The sequence below is a fragment of the Cucurbita maxima genome, unplaced genomic scaffold, assembly GCF_002738345.1.
Source record: "Cucurbita maxima cultivar Rimu unplaced genomic scaffold, Cmax_1.0 Cma_Scf00016, whole genome shotgun sequence".
Lineage (NCBI taxonomy): Eukaryota > Viridiplantae > Streptophyta > Magnoliopsida > Cucurbitales > Cucurbitaceae > Cucurbita > Cucurbita maxima.
In genome coordinates, this window is record NW_019272032.1 from 311,907 (window position 1) to 332,201 (window position 20,295).

Consider the following 20,295-nt stretch of genomic DNA (forward strand, 5'->3'; position numbering starts at 1 on the left):
TTTTTTTTTTTTTTTTTTTTTTTTTTTTTTTTTTTTAATTTTAGTTTTTATTGTTAAAATAATTGACAATAGAATACTAACCCATAACTCAGAAAAAAGACAAGTTGTGTTTATAGTAATATGGACATCTTTTATGTACAATAATACAAGTTGTGCCTTGATTCTGAACGAACGAGTTGTTCGTAATTACAATTTCGTCAAAAGTGTTAGGATCGCACAACAACACGAACACTCGATCTAGATGAACTAGAATAGAAGAATATTTGACTCAAAAAAATAAAAAACGAAAAAATAAAAAAGAAAAAGAAGCATATATCATGGTACTTAACAGAAAGTGAGCTGAAGTGGATGTAATATCGGAAAGACTAAAAACTTAATTTAATAAAAGATTTAAATCATGAAAATAAAAAGTTCCACAATTTGACGACTTGAAATCAGCGAGCGGACATTTTTCCCGCCATAAGAAATCGTTCGATTAAATTCAACTCAAGATCTGATCTCGCTGAATTTGATTTGATTTGAGTTGAGAAAGCTGATGGAGAAGAAGCAGTGGCAATGGGAGAAACGAATCGATGGAAGGTGACCTATACCAAGCATCTCAAGTAGAAACGCAAAGTTTATCACGACGGTTTCTTAGACATCCGCCGCTCCAGCAATAAGGTCTCTCTTTCTTTTATAATTTGTCTTCACTGTACATCTTTTAAATTCGTAGATATGTTATTCTGCTGAAGAACTTGTCGAATTTCTGAGATTTTGGACTGGAAAGTATGGAGTTATCTAGCATCAGTGGCATTGAAGCCTAGAATTTGAATTTTCTTATTCTGATTGTTAGACTAGTCGATTTGTTCTAATGATTAGATCGACACACAGATGATGCTCTATGATGAGTGCGGGAAACGCTTATATTCAACAGTTACCTTGTTCACATTGATGCTTCTCAGGGAGATCATACGCTGGAGTCTGGTCTGAATTTCTAAGCAGGCAATGATAAGATACCTGAAAAATCTGCTGTGTTGCGAGGGAAAAACTTCCGAAGTAGCTCTGTTTGCTTTGGTAATCTGCTGGTTTATTTTTTTTTAACTGTTTCCATAATTAATGAGCACGTGATGAAGTTCATTTCTCTAACTGATTGGATTATGATTAATATTATTCTCTGTTCGTGACTTCAAAAATAAAGCAGGTGCAGACAAGAATATAACTCAGCCGACTCTCAGCCCTTCGCATAAAAAATAATTAGAGGTAACTTGCATTATTTGGCCAATACACCATGTCTGTTATTCTTTCTCTCCCAATTGTTATTCCAAAGTAGTTTTGGCGATCATAAATTGGGCTATAATTTTAGTCATACTGGTGATTACCATTTACTTCATACGTGCTACTGTCATCATGTGTGTAGCAATGTGCTTTTGAATTAGGTTGTAACACTGTCATTCCTTTTAATTTCAGAATTTAAGAAGAGCAGATTGAAGTGGTATGGATCGCCACAAACTAGCCCAGACACTAGAGTAACAGAGGGGACAGTTAGTTCATGACTTCTTTTTTTGGTTGGTAAGAATGTTTGATTAATCCACCCTATCTAAATGGTGAAAATTTATCTTATTTATAATCAAATAAATTACAAATATATGGAAATAGTAATAAATAAAAATAACAATAAATGAAAAAATAACTATGGTAATAAAACAAATATTAGATATTTTCCTTATAATAAAATATTAAATATAATATATATGGTAAACTATAATTTATTACTAAATATCCTTGATAAATCTTTTTTCTTACGGAGGGTTGGTAGAGAATAATGTTTGATGAATATGAGACCTGCCTTCTCGATAAAACATTGAAAGTAACATTGCTAACTCCTCTACTCAGCCTCAGAGGTAGACATATAAATAGGTGTTGTTTTTCTGAACTCCAAGTAACCTAATTACCTCCCTGGAATATATAGAAGCCATGCCAAAGGTAACTTTAATTGGAAGGTTTTTGGATTTAGACTTAAAAACATAATATAAAGAGAGAAAAGATACGAAAAAAGCTTATATTAGTGATGAGAACCGTAGTTGGAAGAGTTATGATCTGATCCCTAAAACTTAGATTACACAAGATCAAGGATTCCTATTAAGAGATTGTGTGGAAGAAAAGAAAATTTGACAATTCCCCAAGTTGACAACCGTGGAAAATAGATAAAGTTTTGTTGAGAACTATTGGAGTTCTACATTCACAGATAAAGGGAAGATCACGGATATATAAGTGAGAGACATCATCTTTATTGACATGAGGCCTTTTGGAAAAACAAAAGTAATGTCATGAGATGTTATTCTCAAAGTGGACAATATCATACCAATGTGGAGGTTCCTTGTTCTTAACAAATGGTATCAAAGTCATGCCCTTATCTTAACTTAGTCATGTCAATAAAATTCTTACGTGTTGAACAAAAAAGTTGTGAGCCTCGAATGCGTAGTCATAGTGACTTAGGTATTGAACAAATGGTATATTTTGTTCGAGGGGATGATTGTTGAAGTCCCACGTTGGCTAATTAAAGGATGAATATAAGTGAAAGACACTATCTCTATTGACAAGAGATTTTTTTGGGGAAATCAGAAGCAAAGTCAAAACAAGTAGATCTAGTTTACAAATATTTATGATACTTAGGGAAGGAAGATCTAGTTTTTTGAGCCATACAAAAGAAATATGCGAGGACTTATTTGGAAAAAGATTTGACACGAATTAGAAACAAGTGCATTTTGCAATATAGTGGGAAATTGTATAGCCAGAAAATACAAACTATGCCTTTGACCGAGAAGATGATGCTTTCTGGAGATTAAATTTGAAAAGATCAGCATGCAAAGTTCCATGGTGTAGACTTGTTCTAGTTTCTCGATCCTTTCGTTACACAAATATTTGGATGAAATATAAAAAACATTGTTATCTATAGGGAATTAACTTATATTTAAGAAGATTTTCTGTGGTTTGTGGATTGTGAAGAAGATTCTGAAGTTTGCAAGTATGGGAAGAGAATGAAGAGGAAACAAAGCATCGAGTCATATAAAGACCAGCTCAATTGCCTTGCCAATATGGACCAATTCCATCTGAAGTATTTGTAGTCTACTGTGGATTAGCTAGCTCACTGGTGAATGATTCATTGCCCCAGAGTTTAGGTTTCGATTGCTGTAAGATGAGAGATCGACCGTAGCTGCCATGGCAGTCGGTACTGAAGAAATAACCATTATTCTTTCTTGGGTTGAAATTACTTGTAAATTCAAAAAGTTTCTGATCGAAGTGACGGTGATGTTTTTAGGTCCATGTCACCGAATCTGCCACATATAGCTGATACTGAGGTTTCGTTCCTCCTCTTTCTTGTCTAAAACGCTTACAGCTACCTCTGGAATTCAGAATGCATTGAGTTCTGAATAAATGGACCATTATTGACCTTTGATCATTATCTCCAGCATTTGACCCATTAATACTTTATTTGCTATTTTGTGATTGAAAACGAGAGACATAGAGGGCAATGTTCCATCTGAACGAACAGTGTTCCTTGTAACCCTGGTTCTTGCGCAAGGAGAAGAGTAATTGCATGTTAGATGGCTGAACTTTTGATTTTGAGGTAATGAAAGAAATAACAGCAATATGATTGATCTGGAGCCAGAAGCTTTGTTTTTTGGAAGAACCATCAAGAGTTATTTCTTCTAATTTTCTGATTGATTCTTGTTCTGCATAGTTTTTGGGTTCAACAACATTTGAGAAGGAAAATCGAATCTCAGACCTTTTGGTCGAGAATAGATATTAATTACCGCTGAGCTATGCCTACTTCTTGGCAAAAATTGCATAGTTTTACTTCTTATAGCGAAGATTTGTTCTGCGGAATGCTAGATTTCTTATGCAGTGTTGCAGTCGGTCGTTGAGCAAGGATTGATTCAGATATCAGGGATAACAGCCAGGGATACCAGAAGCTTCCCTTGCTGTTTCCACATTGGATTGATAGAACCTAAATGTCTTGAAATATAAAAGATCACCAAACTGCAAGATAACTCTCCAAATATTTAAGCTACTTGGATGAAAAAGACCATAACAACTGCCTACCTTGCTTCTTTCCCGCTCCTTCTATTTGTAACCAACCATAACAACTCCCCTATCTAATAACTAATATACCCCTTAATAACATTCCTATCATGAATATTCTGGATTTATATGAAAGCTAGCATGAGAGGATGAAGAAGCATTGCTACTTGCAGTTTACCGTTAATGAATCCTTCAAGATAAGACCCTTGGATTATCACTTGAAATTGGTTTAATAATTACACTTCATATCTTCTGGTCAACTCCGTGTATGTATTAGAATTTTTTTATGATTGTATGTCATCATGATGAAGTGTTAATCAATTGAAAGGTAAAGTGCACGTGCTTCTCTTGGTATGGGTATTAATATATTTTCTGGATTGCTATGGGACCTTTGGTCTCATGGTATAGTAGAGCTCGGCAACAGAAATTATGATACAAGAAAAGACGCAAGCTTTTGCATTTCTGGTGAAGATGAAAAGGGATCGGGCAGGGATACTACGAAAAAAGGCTTTACGGCATGGTTTGTGAATGGTTATTGATGAATTCTGTCTGAACTCTTTAGTTGTTTATGCATTATACTTTCCATATTCATTGGTATGAAGAACAAAAAGGATTGAGTTCTCAAGTTTGTTTATGGATAGACTTGGACTAGACTGAAGAAAGTTTAAATGGGTCATTTTTAAATATATTTAATTAAATAACACAAAACGGCACCTTAAATAGGAGGTTATTACACTTCAAATTTCCTCAAATTATAATTATTAATACTATGATTCTATTTATTATTAAAAAATTTATTATTAATAATCATCAGGATCAAGTCATAAACTTTAGAAGAAATCCCCCATTAGGGCGATTTTGTAAGTTGGGGAACAATTTTGTTACTGGTGGCTTTTACAATTTACCTGAATCAACCCAGCCGAAGTGCTTCGTACCCTCTTGAACGTGATATCAGCCTGCACCAAGGTCTACGGGTAGAGTCTTATCCATATCTATCTTCTTGCCACTGAATTTCCGAGTCTGCCTCAACAGCAGAACTCATTCAAATTAACATGGCCTTCACTTCCACTCTTACCGCTACTTCTTCAGCCTCTCCCCTCTCCTCCAAACCCCATTCCCTTCCTCAATTCACCCCTCACATTTCCTTTCCCTTTACCCTCAGATCCTCCAAATCCCTCTTTTCTCCCGACGGAATCGGCCCTGCTTTGGGACTCGGATTATCCGTGAAAGCCCAAACTCTTGAATTTTCAGGCTCGTTCTTCCAAGGTGGGTTCGGGACTGAGGATGAACCCCCTACTTCTCCGGGGACAGGCTTCGCTATTGACCTTGAAGATAAGGAGGAGCCTCAATGCCCTCCTGGACTTCGGAAGTACGAATCTATGGTGGTTCTGAGGCCTGACATGTCTGAAGATGAGAGACTCGCTCTCACCCAGAAATACGAAGAGGTAGTAACATTTGAAACGTTGGTACTTTCATGTTACCTTTCCCTTCCTCCTAATTTCTCTTTTGTTTATGAGTGAAAGAAAATGAATACAAAGGAAAAGTGAAAATTTATAGGAGAACTTTTGTATCTGCGAGTCAAGTCAATTTGTTGCTGTGTTTCAATTTTGTTGAAGATTATATACTCCTTGTGGTCTTCATGAGAAACCACTTGCAAATGAATGAGGTTAGAGCTTTACTGAATCAGAACATTTAGACTGTAGTTTTTACAAGCTAGTTGCTTTTATCGGAATGCTAACGAGTTTTCCCGTATGCTCTGTTTGAGTGTTTGGTTCCTGGGACTGCTGAGAGAACCTTTTGTGGTGTGAAGCCTTCCAAGTCATGTGGAGACGGTAGGGAAGAGATGGCTTCTTTTGTTTCTTTGAGGAAGGAGAACTTTAATTGAACTATAGGGATGTTTTACTTTCAATAAACATGTGTTTATGAAGTTAGAAAGGTTCGGTTGTGCAATCTCTACTACAAATAATAGTTTTTGGAAATTTGAGTGCGTGTAAGTAGAATTTAGCTGGCGAGTTTAGAATTTAGAATTAGTTTGTAGTCTAAATTATGGGTTTTGTTAGTCTTGATTTGTATAATATAAATTAATGTTGCTTGTCAGATTAGCAAGCTTATAGTTTGGAATAGACAAATCAACATTTTGATCTCATGTTGCACAAAACTTATCCCGAACGAACTTTTTGTGCTTGAGAATATAGTATGGTGTTGAACGACTTTGATGTGAAAGGCACTAGCCGATTTGTTATAAAGATGACAGTGGCAGCGTGAGACCATATTTATGAGAGAACATTCAAGAAAGGCAGGAAAGAGATGAAAGTTACCATACAATTTTGGAAAAGTTGCATGATCCTAATTGCCACATAGTTGCTTGAATGGGCAGTTCATTTCTAAAAGGGAACTGTTTGCTTGTCATGTTCTTTACAAGTATGCACACCTTATCATGAAGACATTGGAATACAAAGTTTGTGCAAAGTTTTTTTTATTGCTCTTTTGATGCATGTGTATTGTTATGATAAAATAAAGTAAATTCGATATCATCTTTGTGAAAAATTTATTTTAGCTATCCTTGATATAAGTGGAGAATTCTGGTTGTCACGTTAAAGGTTTATGTGCTGTAAGCATAAACCAATGATTTTTTTTGTAGTTTTTGTTTGTTTTTTATTTTTCCGTTCATCCAGTGGAGGTGGATATTTGAGCCTCTATCTCTTGGTGAAAGACGTATTCCTTAACTAGTTTGATTGTCTTCAAGTTGGCAATGATGATCTTAGTTGATTGAATAATTTTGGTCTTAGCTCTATATAAGCAAATGATTCTTTGGTCAAAGGAACAATCATTGGTGGATGAGAGTGAAGCTAGTTTTGTTTCTTTCCGCATAGTGTTTGATAAAGAATGGCCCATTTTTTTGCAGTTGCTTGTTGCTGGGGGTGGCATGTATGTGGAGGTATTCCACAAAGGGGTGGTTCCACTAGCATATAGCATCAAGAAGAAAAACAAAGCTGGTGAAACAAACACTTACTTGGATGGAATCTCTCTCCTCTTCACCTACTTCACAAAACCCGAATCAATGGGAATTCTCGAGGCAACGCTTCAAGCAGACGACGATGTTGTTCGATCAATGAGTTTCAAGGTAAGGAAACGAAAGTACTAGGCATGGGATTGTAATAAAATTTGTTGGTCTTTTTTCACATCAATTTTATTCAAAGCAATGGAAGAGATGTGTAGTTGCAGTTTGTGGTTTTCCTTTTCAAAATGAGTGCCTGCTATTGTGACAACTCTTTATGGCCATTTAGGCTTTTATCCATAACCATCTGATTGGTGCTGTGTTTATGAGAGGGCTTCCAATGGAAGTGCTGTTTGAAATAGGAAAAAGGAATGTAGATTAGATTTAGATTTAGATGTTGATCTTTCCTAGCTGGAAAATCCACTTAGTGACTGAAAAACCTTTTTTAATGATCCACCAATCACTGTCCCGTTCTGTCGATCGACCAGCACACTCCGTTCAAAGTGCATTTGGATTGAAAAGGGAAAAAAAAAGAAGAGGTAGGAGCATGGAGTACTAGGTAGAAGTTGTGGGGGCTGTTTTCTAAATTATTTTCGTTTTTTTTTTTTTTTTTTTGTCCTTGAATCTGTGATCTTATAAACGGTAAAAGTTAAGTTTATTGTAGTTTGAAATTTTTAGTCACAATTTCGTGATCGTGGAACTTATTTGTTTTTTTAAAATTATAGATATTAAATTTGTAATTATAGGAAAAATAATTTAGAAAATGGTATATTATTATTGTGAAGAGATATGAAGGAAAGTTTGATGTCACATCAGATGTGTGTTTGTATTGTAATGATGAGGTTGGAACCGTAAATTTTACTTTATTATTATAATGCTTTTGTATCATATTCTTTTGCTTTTTATCTTTTTCATTATTATTATATGGGCGCAGTCAAGCATGGAAGGATGCTTCCTTAATATTTATGTAATATATTTTTGTTCCAATCCTAAAAAAAAGCAACAAAAAGATAATGTGCCTTTCACCATTCTGATTGCTGTTTTTCTTTTTAAATTTTATTATTATATTAAATATATAAGAGTAACTTTCATTTTTCTTTTAAAATTTTAAATTTGTTAATAATTATGTTAAGATTTCTATAACACATAAATAACAACTAAAAATATAATTGCATATGCTCCACAATAAATACGTTAATGATACCTATAATTATTTAATCGAATTACTTATAATTATTGAACTAAACCTTAATTGTCAAATATTATACCAATAAATAATTTATTAGAAATTATTTGGTGAGTTCAAATTTTAAAAAAAATCTATATAATAAAAATTTCCTTATAAGATATTTCTATTAATAGAAATTAAAACAAATTGCAATCAAATGACAAACTTGCAAGTACTTGTAACGAAATGATTTTTCTTTGTATAAAAGTTAAGTAAACAATCATTTCAAATCTTTTATTTGTCACATTTGCAATTCAACAAATGGGCAGATTTAAATATTTTAATATTTTTACCACAATTTTGTTTATACATCTTATTAAATTTATCAAATTTATTTTTAAAAATATTAATTAGCTAGCTAAACTAAAATCAAATATATACTTTTTTTAATTAAAAGGTCAAAAAAGTTAAATATTTAACTCGATCTATTTTTAAATTAAACATTTTATTAATTAGACTTGTTTTTTTAAAAAAAAAAAATTGATTGATGTTTTGCAATCCTACTCATAATTTAACTCGTTAAAACATATATTTTCAATAAAAAAAAAAGTCAACAAGTTAAAAAAAAAAAAAGTTTATAACACTAACTCGAATATAAAAGTCAAAAATCAACCGAAAACCAAAACGAGATGAATTATGAGGTAGTTTCTTCTTCACCTACTAACCAAACAGCTTTAAACTTGAAGTAACAATGATTGATATTTTTGAAGATTGAAGAAGCAGAGATGTGTTGGTGAAAAAACAGGGCCCTCTGCTAATTGAGTGGAGCTTTGAGGACATGTCTTATCATCTCTCTCTCAGTATCATTTTAAACACAGAATAAATACCATTTTGTTTCATAATAATCCTTTATATCTCTACATTTTCCTCCGCCAAAACCAACGCCCTCTCTCTGTTTCTTCAATTTTAGCTTCAAATTTGTGTTTAATCTTTATAAATAAACAACTTTGATGGGTGTGCCTCAAACTTCAGCAGCCCCTCCTCATCTTTATCCCCAAGCCCTGCAACTCAAGCTTTATCAGGCCTTCATATTCTCCATTCCCATTCTCTTTTCCATTATTCTCTTCCTTCTTTTCTACTTGTTTTATCTCAAGAGAAGGGCTTCTTCTCTTTCTTCTTCTTCTTCTTCTTCTCCTCCTCCTCCGATTCTTCCCACAACTTCTAATCGACTCACTCTCTATGTTACAACTGTAAGTGTGTTTTGGTGTTTCCTTTGCTTTAATTTTCTTTTGGGGTTGGAGAATCTATGCAAAGTTTGAAGCTTTGATGTTCATCTCTCTGTTTCGGGAAGTGGATGTTCGATTTTTGGTCTGATTTTGTGCCCTTTTTTTTTCTCAATCTTGTTGTTCTTGATTGTGCAGGCTTGTCGAGTGGATTTGAAGGCGAATAATCCCATTGACAAACTTCCCAAGATCTTTTTCAATGAAGAGCTAAGAAGCAGGGATTCTCTGTAAGTATATCGCCATTTTTCTGACAATCTAAACTCTGTTGGTTTTTTGAGTTCTTTTCATGAACAGTGGTTTCTTTAAATGGGTATGGGATATTGAATTTGCTAATGTTTCCTTTCATCCCTATGCCACTCACATGCATAAGTAGATAGAGACGACATGAAAGAGTAATTTTCTTTCAATTTAGTCCCTTATACTTAGTATTTTTGCAATTTAGTCATTGCTAAATGTTAAAATTAGTTTAGAGAAGGGAAGAAGGGAAAAAGATCAAGAAACTTTGGAGATTGTGTTAAAAGTTTATTATTTTAAGTACTAAATTGCAAATTTGAAAGGGTAGAGGCTAAAATACATTTTTACAACTATTAACGATAAGAGGAACCACTGCCCAATAGTGCCTTTATGAAAGAGCTTAATAGGTACATCGAGACATCTTTATCAGAACAGCATAAGGTTAACACGATCGTCGTCTAGCTTCAACGTGCATTGCATAAGGGTTTGAAAAGGACAAATATATATATATATATATATAGATAGATAGAGAGAGAGAGAACAGTGAAGAGATAGAGGTGGAGGGTTTAGTGACTGAAACAGGGAGCACACATAAGAAACAAAATAAAGGTAAAAGTGAAGCTCATCTTTTTCAATTTCTTTGATTATAATTCCCTTTTCTTTCCCTTTAAGGGATTGGAATCTCTTATAACATCCGCTCTTTAATTTGTCAAAAGTGGCTTTTAAATTTTTGTTTTTGATTTCTTTTATTGAAAGGTGTTATTTGTAGAACCTTAGGCCGACAAAATTGTTGTTGAAGATGAATGGCATGTTTCATTTTTCCTTTTTCTTCCAATTTCACACTATTCTTTATTCTTTTATTACTTTAATACATAGTTCGAAAAAAATAATTGATTAGCCTTCACAAGAATTGATCTTCTTCGGTCTCGTTTTGGTGTCGAGCACAAATAGAAAAGATAAAACTGTTGACCTAAGCATAACTCTACATGCCAAGTATACAGATGAATCTCCATAACACGTCTATAAGCTCAAATCGTTTATGTTACAACTCAAGCCTACTGCTAGTATTGTCCTCTTTAGGCTTTTCCTTCTGGACTTCCTCTCAAGGTCTTAAAACATTGCTAGGGAGAAGTTTCTACACCCTTATAAAAAATGTTTCATTCTCCTTCTTAACCGATGTGGGATCTTATGAGATCTTACATCGATTAGAGAGGAGAACAAATGTGAGACGTTGGACATTGAAGGGAATGAATTCGGAGATTCCACATTAGTTGGAGAGAACGAAACATTCTCTATAAGGACGTAAAGTCTCTCTCTAACAGACACGTTTTAAAACCAGAGAAAGTCCAAAAGAAAAAAAATCTAAAAAAGAAAATATCTACTAGCAGTAAGCTTGAACTGTTATAATTTTATCTCGCTCTTGCTGTCTGTGATAATCTCCGATTAGGGTTGAGAGAAAGATTCGGACTTTTATGTCGAGATCATACTGTTCTTAGGATATGTGGGGTTGCAAATCAAAATCAACAGTAACACAAAAGAATAAGCAATAACTTTCTTATCGATTTAATAACAGGTGCTGCGTCTGCTTGGGAGAATTCGAGATAAAAGAGGAATTGTTGCAAGTCCCATCATGCAAACATGTGTTTCATATTGACTGCATGAATCTCTGGCTCGCCTCCAACTCAACTTGCCCTCTTTGTAGGTGCTCAGTTATCCCAACAACCCGATGTTCTGACCCGCCCGTTCTTGTGCCGCCACAACTAACGCCGCCCCCGCCTCCGCCACTGGCTGCCTCATTGGAGCTTCCCCTGGCTTCTAACCAGACTGCAGAGATGGTATCATATTCACTCCAACATCCGCAGCTGCAACAACAGATAGGATCAAGTCAGAGTATATGCTAAAGGCATTGATCTGACCTTGCATTGGAATCACAGGCAGAGTTTAAATAGACAAATACGTGAAGAATCAGTGTCCACCATAATCATATAAATTTATATATAACAAACAAGCATTTTGAAACCTCCCCATTGTAATCAACAGTTGGCCAGGCATTGTGATCTTCAGACAGCCAAAATAGTCCTGTTAAAGATCAGAATGTGAAGAGCTAGTACTTGAAAATTGCCAGGTAGAACGAACACTTTCCTGGCTCCCTTCCCTTCATTGCAATAACCAATGAATATGGAATTCAAATATGTACGGAAATAAAAGGTTCTAGTGTTGGGTTTGTGTGTGCATATGGTGTAAGCATCTCATGCAAGTTAAAACACGAGTAAAATGAACCTTTCTTGAAGCTTAAGCATCATATGATGCTTCCAGTCTTCTGCCTTGAATAAAATGATCGAAGTCTAGAAAAGACATATTTACATTGATCAGGAAAGAAAGGAAAGGACTCACACAAACTCATCCCACCTCCAGAAGCCAAGTCTCTATTCTATGATATGCATTATTCCGAACATCCCATCGCACTCCTTTGGCGCCTATTTAGATTTTCATGTTAGCAAAAATCCAGCTTGGCTTCTAATTGGCTCTAAAAAATGGCCGTCACATAAACAGCCCTTCGTTTGCCCCTCTTTCAATTTTATGATTTATTATAGACCCAAAACCACAACAAGCTCTAACAAAACAAACAAACAAGGGAAAGACATCTGACGTATTGTTTGAATAACAAAAATTAAGTTCCTATCTCAAATTGCAGGGGAGTCGGGGATTACTACTGCCCCTTCAACTTCTATTGACGCCAGCTGCTTGCTTCCTGAGCTCATCTTTTTCACTTGCTCCCTAGAGCATATAAAAATTCTTCTCACCATGTTACAGAATTCTCTGCAAAAGAATGAAAACAAAGGAATGAGTGGAAACAAGGTCTACAAGAAGAATCATATAGATTGAAGTATGAGTATCTAATAGTACTCACTCCCATGGATCGTCTCCAACAAGCATCATGTCCCCTTCATCGTCAGTATATACAATCTCCCACTTATCTCGTGCAGACAGCTGTCCCTTGACATCAAACATCTTCTCAAGTTCATCTATTAATTGGTCATAGCCTTCTAAGATGGTTAAATCTACTGCCCTACCCACGGCCATTCCATGCATGTGAACCTTTTGGCACAATTGGACACCAACCATAAGTAACAAAGAATAGCCCTTTTAGTTCATGAACACAATTTGTTTAAACAAAGTAGAGTGAATGAGTTTAACTTCTGCACCTTGGTGCGGCTTCTAGTGTTAGTTGAGCTACTTTGAGTCTCCTTCAGAGATGCTTGTAACTTTCTTTGTATAGAGGCCTCTCTGTTGCCAGATTTTGAATCGGACTGAGCCACTGACAAGGTGCTGATGCGCCCATCTGTGTCACTAGACATACTGCTTGGTTGAGAAGATGCTTTCTCAGCAGGAAGTTTAGCCAAATGATTGAGATCAATGCCAAACAATCTACAACTAGCAACAGTTTCGCCTTTCCTCCCATTTTCAGTAGGATCAAGTATTTGATCATCACTTACCTTTGATGGTCCAGACAGAATAGACCAACCACAGACAGGTACAGTTTTATAATCCTGTGCTATATCATTTACTGGGTCTTTATAACCATTGGATTGGGTAGAAAATAGCCAGGTCCCATCAGTCTGTGTTCTTGAGACACATGTGCTGTTGCTGATAGTATCTATCTCACTATGATGACACAGTTCATTATTTTCACCTTTTCTGCTCTCAGTTGCATTACCGCACTGTTTACCATCATGAGATTGTGCCAATCCAGAATCCCAATGTGCTGACTTAGTCAAATCAGCACCATCTGCATTTCAATTAGAAACAGAGAATAAAATAGAAGCTGGAATACATATAGAATTGACTGATCCAGGTAAAAGACAAAAGAGAGCATAAAGAAAATTGTCAAACCATGAGCTGGAGTTTCAGTCGATTGTCGAGGCCTTTTGTTTTTTGAAACGTGTTGAGACAAACTTGAGACCGCTGAAGACGTGAGTGGTTCTATATCCCAAGGCGAAACCCTGTCAGGTCTTAGAATAGATGTTTGCTCATCCCATTGAACCTGGAAACTGTTAAATTAAGTAAATCATTCGAAAGGGGTTTGAAACAATGATGTTCCCGGTGGGGAATTGAGTAAGAGTAGCTCACTCTTAGTGATCTCCAGCTTGAATTGGCCCAATGAGGTGAAATATCTCCAACTCCAATTATAGTTCCTGAAAACCTAATTAGTCGAGAAAAAAAAGTTAGGAGATAAAACTCAAACATCAAGAACATTACAGTCATTTTTAATATTTATTTCACTACCTTCTCTCTGGAGAATCCTCTCCCTCAAAACTCATGTTGAATCTCATGCCAAGAGAAAATTTATAATTGACTGCTTCCAAGTATTTATTCAGACTTATTATGAACTGACAAGTCCTGATTTAAGGAGAAATCCGATCAGTCCACTTCAATAAGAATATAATTGACTACCAAATTAAAATCCTGGAGTACCTAGGTTTATAATAGACAACAAAACGGGTTTGGGTTGTAACAGCATGAGATGCAGTTGCGAGCACTCCTAGGTGCATGCTCTGACTCGATATCACAGATGGTGGCATGCTGCTTTGCTGTTGAGCACGACGCCTCACCCCAACACGCAACTGTCCATTGTCTCCCCTATTAAACCAACTCACACGTGAACTAAAGCTTGAATCACCATAGAAAATAAATATAGTTTGCTTCACATGATGATAGGACATAACGCACACTACATTATAAAGGTCCGATAAATGGAATATCCAACCCCATCTTAACCTACTAGCTAACCAATTTTGTAATTTCAAGTATATTAAGTCGTGTTTGTAACTAGCTTAAGTTGGTAATTTATGTTTTCATAAAACTCTAGCAACATTTTAATCTTTAAGCTCTATTCGTTTGATAGGACCGTTCCATATTTGAGAATGGCTTGCTGAGGACTCTATAATTCTATCCGAAAATTAAGCACTGTTCTGCATTCTCGTAATCACAGCAGATACTGCTGGCTGCAGTTCTTCAAGCAAGATCATGCTCAAACAAACAAATCACTGCTGAATGAGTGATACCTGTAACATCTTTATAGCAGAAGTGTTTTCTCATGCATAGGGTTTTAGAGGATGTTTTGATAAGTAATCAACTCAAGAAAAAGCTCTGATACCAAATGATTAAGGAATCACTACATGGGAAGTAAGATTCAAATTACTTTGTTGATCAAATATCTCAAGACAAGAACACTTAATTGTTACTCAAATCACTCTACAAGTAAGATCAATCATGTCAAGGAAATAAGAGAGTTTTAGATGAGGAAGATTCTATTTTGAGTTTGACCTAGATTTTTTCATGGGTATTTGGAAAGCAAGATTATATTTCTCTCATATGGGTACTTGGAAAGCAAGATTATATTTCTCTCAGGTCATAATTCCTGGTCACAACTATGACCTAAGAAGCACGAATATGGATACAATACAACATGGACACAATGACACATCATTTTTTAAAATTCTAGGACATGAAAAAGGCAAAGGTACGTTTATTAAAATGTCATTTTATACCAGAAGGAAATTCAACGACAATAAATTTTTGCATTTATATGCTTAAAAATGAATTTGATGTATTTTACTCATAATTTATTACTTTTGTCCAATATCATCATGGGTCAATTTAGCATGTTTGATAAGTGTTTGTTTTGTGTCTAAAAAATGTTGGGACACATATTGACTTTGTATAACTAGGGACTAACACATCTATTGTGCTAATAAGTGTTTGACACGTGCCCAATAAGTGTTGGAGTGTCCAAATGTGTGACACGTGCCGGACATGGACACATTAGCCAAACTAAAGTCTTTGTGCATCTTAGGCTATTACAGTAACTATTAGTGTGTTCTCGTAAAACATTGGAGGTGAGCTTTTGGATCGTACATAAAGTTTTTCAAGCAATGTTAGACAGAAAAAATTGCAATCATTAGCATACATGCCCAAGCTTTAAGGTAATTCGCAATAGACATGTAGGTTGGAAACTTCAGAATACTTAGGCATTTTGAGTATGTTAAGCAGCCTACAAATCCAAACCCCATAAGTTAGTATAGCTGATTTGTCCTCGAATAGGTCCTTCAGTTTTTTCATAAGTTTCGCATTTGATAAAGAAGAGGAAATTTAAAATTTGAATGAAGTTTTAAAAACTAATCTGTCCAGGTTTAGAGTTATCACAATTTGCTTCTCACACATAACAAATGCAATGAACAGGATGGATGGGGAAGGGAATATAAATAAAACTGTTACCTCAAGAATACAAAGGAATCTCCAGCAGTTAATCTTTTAGAAGTAACAAATGTACTCCACCCCGTCGTTAGTAGGTGCCTTCGTGGCTGACCTGTTCAATATAATAAAGAATATTTTATTGGCATAGCAGACTAAATAAACAAACTTTCACACTGCTTGTAAAAGGGTATAACTTAACTTATCAAGTAAAATAACATATGATCGAGCAAATTGAATAGACCAATAATTAAAGGAAAAGCTCTTGTATAAGATCTATAAACGAAAAGATAATGGTAACCTCTAAAAATATGTTTAAATCGCCACTCATATCCATGAAGATCCTTCGCAACCAGATCCTGAGTTGGTGTAGCCTGAGTCATGTCCTGAAAATTTGCAAAATGGAAATTTGGAAGTCTAAAACTTGGAGAGAGTGAGAGTGAGAGAGAGAGAGAGACTATTCTTGTAAAGGGAATAAAGAACAAGTCTCACCAAAGGAGGTAAGCACTCGTTAGCATGTTTTCGGAGGACAGAAAACCCACCATGAGTGCTGGTATCAGAAGCAGTTAAAACCTTACAGAACGAGTGAACAACTGGTTTGACAGGTTCAGGAGGGCATGGATCTAAACTTCTAGGCTCACTTTGCTGCAGATATACACCACAATGAAGTCCATTGACACCAGAAAAACAATTTGAAATTAGACAAAGCAAAATTCCATCAACAATCAAACTTTGGAATAAATTATATGGTTCTTACATTTGATTCCGGCAACAAATTTATTTGCGCATAAACCTCATCAGATTCATGATCTGCCTACAAGCATGGAGGAAAATGATAAATAAGAAAACTGAACATTATTCACTAAATAATAGAGACCGACAATTGTCATGAAACCAAAGAGAGGGAATGAACCAATACCAATACTTGAAATCTTAAAAAGGTACAAGAAAGCTTAGCAGGTCATGCAGAAATTTTGAAGTTTGATATTCTGGGAAAGGGACAAAAAGGAAAAGAACAAAATAAGAACGACAAGGTGCTCTTCTGCCTAGATTCCCCAACGCAGTGCCAAACTTAAAATGAAATAAGCAGAAATAACAGAGTAACTTAAGATAAGAAAGAGTAGTACCAGCGGCTCTATATGAATTACGCGACAGAGAATCTTCGAGGAAAGATTAAACAGAGGAATTCTCTTATTCAGCTCCAGATTCGTCGATGCCTCTAACTACAATCCACGAGAAATGTTATAATTTCAATTCAAAACCACGCAAACTACATAATGATTTAGAAACTGAATTACAACAAACAGACTACATTATTCAACGCCCACAAGGCAACAAACACACAAACTTGTAGTTTCCGCATGAATCACACTCTTCGGAAACAAATTCCAAGTAAAGAGAACACAAAACAAGAACCGATCTGAAACGAAAAATAAAAATAGAAATCAGACATACTTGTTCCATATGCCCCTGAGGGAAATAGAAGACTTTCTCATCAACTCGAGGTATATCAACCAGTGGACCTGCGCAAGCCCTCCATAGCTCCATGTACAGATCATCTCTTCCACGACCTATCAAGAAACCACTAATCTCAAACACAGAGAAAAACACCAACTTATATCCCCAAGAAAAGTCCAGGATTAACGTTATTTTACCTTGAGCGGAAACACAAGAGTGCGTATACGAATCTCCTCCATGAAAAGTCATCGTCAAGCTCTCAAGTGAAACAACAATAAAAAATCAAAGCAACTCAAAATAAATCCCCCAGCGCCCCTGAACCAATCAGAACCAAACATGAGCCACAAAGACAAAGAAAAACACTACAATTCCTTCCTTCACAAGGGGAAATCTCCCATTCCACGACGCTCAGTCAAAGACTGAACGCAAGAACTCACAGAAAACAGTAACCATAACGAAATTAAACCATCCACACGAACCTGAAACACCTTCGTCACTGCTCCTGTGATAAAAACCGCTCGAAAATCAACCTCTAATCCTCTCTGTCGCTCAACGGGGGAGAAAACGCCGTCACAGGAAAGAATCGCAAAACGGCTTGGCGCGCGTCCTATTATACGGGAACTAGCTCTGTAGCTGCCCGAACTGGAAGTCTTCAGTGGACTCTTGACTCAACCAGGGTTAGATTGTGACCGGAGAAGATGACTAAGATGCCGGCGTGAGAGACGGAAAGGAGTGAGAAATGAAAGAAGGAGAGACGGAGAAATGGGTAACTGACGACGTTATATGACGGAGGGAATAGTACGGCATCGGCATGCGCGTTATTTGGGTGACGGAAGACATGAGAGATGTTAGCGGCGTTATCGTTAACTAACGCCCCCTTTAGTTGTCTGCTTCGTAGCAGGCAACATGGTTGGCTAGAGTTAACCTGGCAGAATATTTTATGGATTTTTATTATTTATTTTTATTTTTAGGTACAAATATTCTATTTCGGGGTTATGACCATATATCATTACCACGCTGACCTGGATAATACCCTTTATTTTCTTTTACTTTTTTGAAAATTAGGTATACTCATTTTTATTGCCCAATTTTCAATATAAGTTAATATTTTTCTTATATATTCAACAATTTTATAAATCCAATTATGTACTAAACACATATTTTTGTTTCCATTATATGGACGTTGTCGTTCCACGTCAGCAAGCATTTATTTTCCAACTCAGAGAGGTATTTCCCCTTTGGCAAAATCTAGATAAATATTAAGAAAAAATGTTTAAATATTTTTAATGGAATATTGATTGGTTTTTTAAAAATATATATTTTTTAAATAATATAATAATTGTAATCTCGAGTGCGTTTAGAATGACTCTCCTTCAGTGCTTTCAGGTCAAATAACTTTTTAAAAACAATTAATTAAGTGTTTTCTTTTTTTAAAAAATAATGTTGAAATACTTTCTTTTTTTATAAATAATTTATTCTAATTTGATCAAAAACATTATTTTTGTCAAACTCAAATATGTTCATTTTTTAATATATTTTTTTAGAAAATATTTTATAATATTACATGAGAATTATTATCGGTTATTGAAAGAGTCTCTTTTCGAGTTTAAAGAATATTTGATCATAATTTGATTAAATTCTTTTAGATATAATGAAAATATTAATGATATTGAAGCGATGAAGATTATAAAAGTGTTAAACGTGAATGTAAAATGGTAATATTAATGAAGATGTTACATCAATCTTTGATGGGTTTTATATAATAAGATTGAATGTACATTATTGTTATTATTATTAGTAGTGTGATGTGGGGTGGGGTGGGGTGGAGTGGAGGAAGAATGGTGGGTTTGGGGGTTTTGATATTAAAACCAGGGAATGTGGAAGATAGCAAGGACAGACCAATCAACTCCCTCCAACGTGTTTCCTTTTTCCTTTTCTTTTTCTTTTGCCGTTTGCTTTATTGCCCGACACCTGTCCTCTATTCTATTTGCATTTTGGTCCTTCCATCTTTTCAAATTATTAATTTTTATAATCTCTATTTTACAAATTTCAAAATAAGTAGATTAAAAAGTATAGAGATGATAATTTTATAAAATCAACAATTAAATTTCACGTTTTTAAAAGATGGTAATAATATATATATATATTACTTTTAGTTTATAATTATTTAAAAAATGTCAATATAATCTCTTATTTTTTTAACACTTTTGAGGATATTTTTGGGATATTTTATGTTATAATTGAACTGAATAGAATATTAATGTAATAAAAGAAATAAAAAAGCATGTTTAAATTTGGTAAAAGGATAAAAATGGAGTATTAATGAAAAGAGACAGTACTTTCAATTTAGAAAACATGAATGATTGAGACATCCTATTCTCTTTCACGTTTTTTTTTTCCTTTAAATTTCGATACTTTTCCGTACAAATAATTATTGGACTTAATATTTGAAGTGACGTGTGTAATAGTCTAAATCCATCACTAATAAATATTATATGTTGTTTTGACTAGTTACGGATAGTCGTCAGTCTCACTGTTTCAAAATGTATCTACTCGAGAGAAGTTTCCACACCCTTAAATCTTTCGTTTCCCTTCTTCAACAGATATGAGATCTCCAACTAAATAAGGTCAGGTTATAACCTTATATAGACCTAATTCAAAATCGGTCTTATTAAACAATGAATTCAACCATAAATTTTCTAGGTTCAAATGGTTGTTAGATCTAGTTCAATAAAAACATAATTTTAGTCTATAAAACATTTATTTATTTATATTTAAATTAATTAAAATTTATAATTCAATTGGTATAAAAAGTGTTCCGATATAATTTAGAGGAG

The 20,295-nt window shown here is 34.8% G+C and overlaps 3 protein-coding genes across 7 annotated transcripts; 2 read left to right on the top strand and 1 right to left on the bottom strand.

Annotated features, from left to right (window-relative positions):
• The first annotated feature begins 4,902 nt into the window (after window positions 1-4,902).
• LOC111491447 (30S ribosomal protein S6 alpha, chloroplastic-like) lies at window positions 4,903-7,386 on the top strand. The gene is made up of 2 exons (XM_023140368.1): window positions 4,903-5,507; window positions 6,968-7,386. The coding sequence occupies exons 1-2, from the start codon at window positions 5,115-5,117 to the stop codon at window positions 7,205-7,207; spliced, it is 633 nt and encodes a 210-aa protein (XP_022996136.1). The 5' UTR covers window positions 4,903-5,114; the 3' UTR covers window positions 7,208-7,386.
• A 1,685-nt stretch (window positions 7,387-9,071) lies between these two features.
• LOC111490976 (probable E3 ubiquitin-protein ligase RHA4A) lies at window positions 9,072-11,976 on the top strand. The gene is made up of 3 exons (XM_023139671.1): window positions 9,072-9,478; window positions 9,650-9,738; window positions 11,319-11,976. Exons 1-3 carry the CDS (start codon window positions 9,239-9,241, stop codon window positions 11,644-11,646), a joined length of 657 nt encoding a protein of 218 aa, XP_022995439.1. The 5' UTR covers window positions 9,072-9,238; the 3' UTR covers window positions 11,647-11,976.
• On the bottom strand, window positions 11,110-18,085 carry LOC111490974 (auxin response factor 9-like). 5 transcript variants are annotated; one of them, XM_023139665.1, is made up of 17 exons: window positions 17,938-18,085; window positions 17,656-17,773; window positions 17,456-17,571; window positions 17,128-17,223; window positions 16,758-16,814; window positions 16,493-16,645; window positions 16,302-16,386; window positions 16,025-16,115; window positions 14,222-14,386; window positions 14,033-14,146; window positions 13,877-13,949; window positions 13,640-13,790; window positions 12,952-13,535; window positions 12,657-12,844; window positions 12,457-12,565; window positions 12,140-12,222; window positions 11,519-11,607 (listed from the first exon to the last, which is right to left on the bottom strand). In XM_023139665.1, exons 2-16 carry the CDS (start codon window positions 17,705-17,707, stop codon window positions 12,172-12,174), a joined length of 2,085 nt encoding a protein of 694 aa, XP_022995433.1. In that variant the 5' UTR covers window positions 17,708-17,773; window positions 17,938-18,085; the 3' UTR covers window positions 11,519-11,607; window positions 12,140-12,171. The 5 variants fall into 5 exon arrangements, with proteins under 5 accessions (XP_022995436.1, XP_022995433.1, XP_022995434.1 ...); XM_023139666.1 differs by lacking the exon at window positions 11,519-11,607 and adding an exon at window positions 11,692-11,824; XM_023139668.1 differs by lacking the exon at window positions 12,140-12,222 and having other exon boundaries at window positions 11,110-11,607.
• Window positions 18,086-20,295: the final 2,210 nt, after the last annotated feature.

Coding starts and splice junctions, on each gene's coding strand:
- LOC111491447 (XM_023140368.1), top strand. CDS start 5,115: ATGGCCTTCACTTCCACTCTTACCGCTACTTCTTCAGCCTCTCCCCTC. Junction 5,508..6,967: donor TCACCCAGAAATACGAAGAG/GTAGTAACATTT, acceptor ATTTTTTTGCAG/TTGCTTGTTGCTGGGGGTGG.
- LOC111490976 (XM_023139671.1), top strand. CDS start 9,239: ATGGGTGTGCCTCAAACTTCAGCAGCCCCTCCTCATCTTTATCCCCAA. Junction 9,479..9,649: donor TCACTCTCTATGTTACAACT/GTAAGTGTGTTT, acceptor TTGATTGTGCAG/GCTTGTCGAGTGGATTTGAA. Junction 9,739..11,318: donor CTAAGAAGCAGGGATTCTCT/GTAAGTATATCG, acceptor ATTTAATAACAG/GTGCTGCGTCTGCTTGGGAG.
- LOC111490974 (XM_023139665.1), bottom strand. CDS start 17,707: ATGACTTTTCATGGAGGAGATTCGTATACGCACTCTTGTGTTTCCGCT. Junction 17,224..17,455: donor CTCAGGGGCATATGGAACAA/GTATGTCTGATT, acceptor CGTGGATTGTAG/TTAGAGGCATCGACGAATCT. Junction 12,845..12,951: donor ACACTAGAAGCCGCACCAAG/GTGCAGAAGTTA, acceptor TTGTGCCAAAAG/GTTCACATGCATGGAATGGC.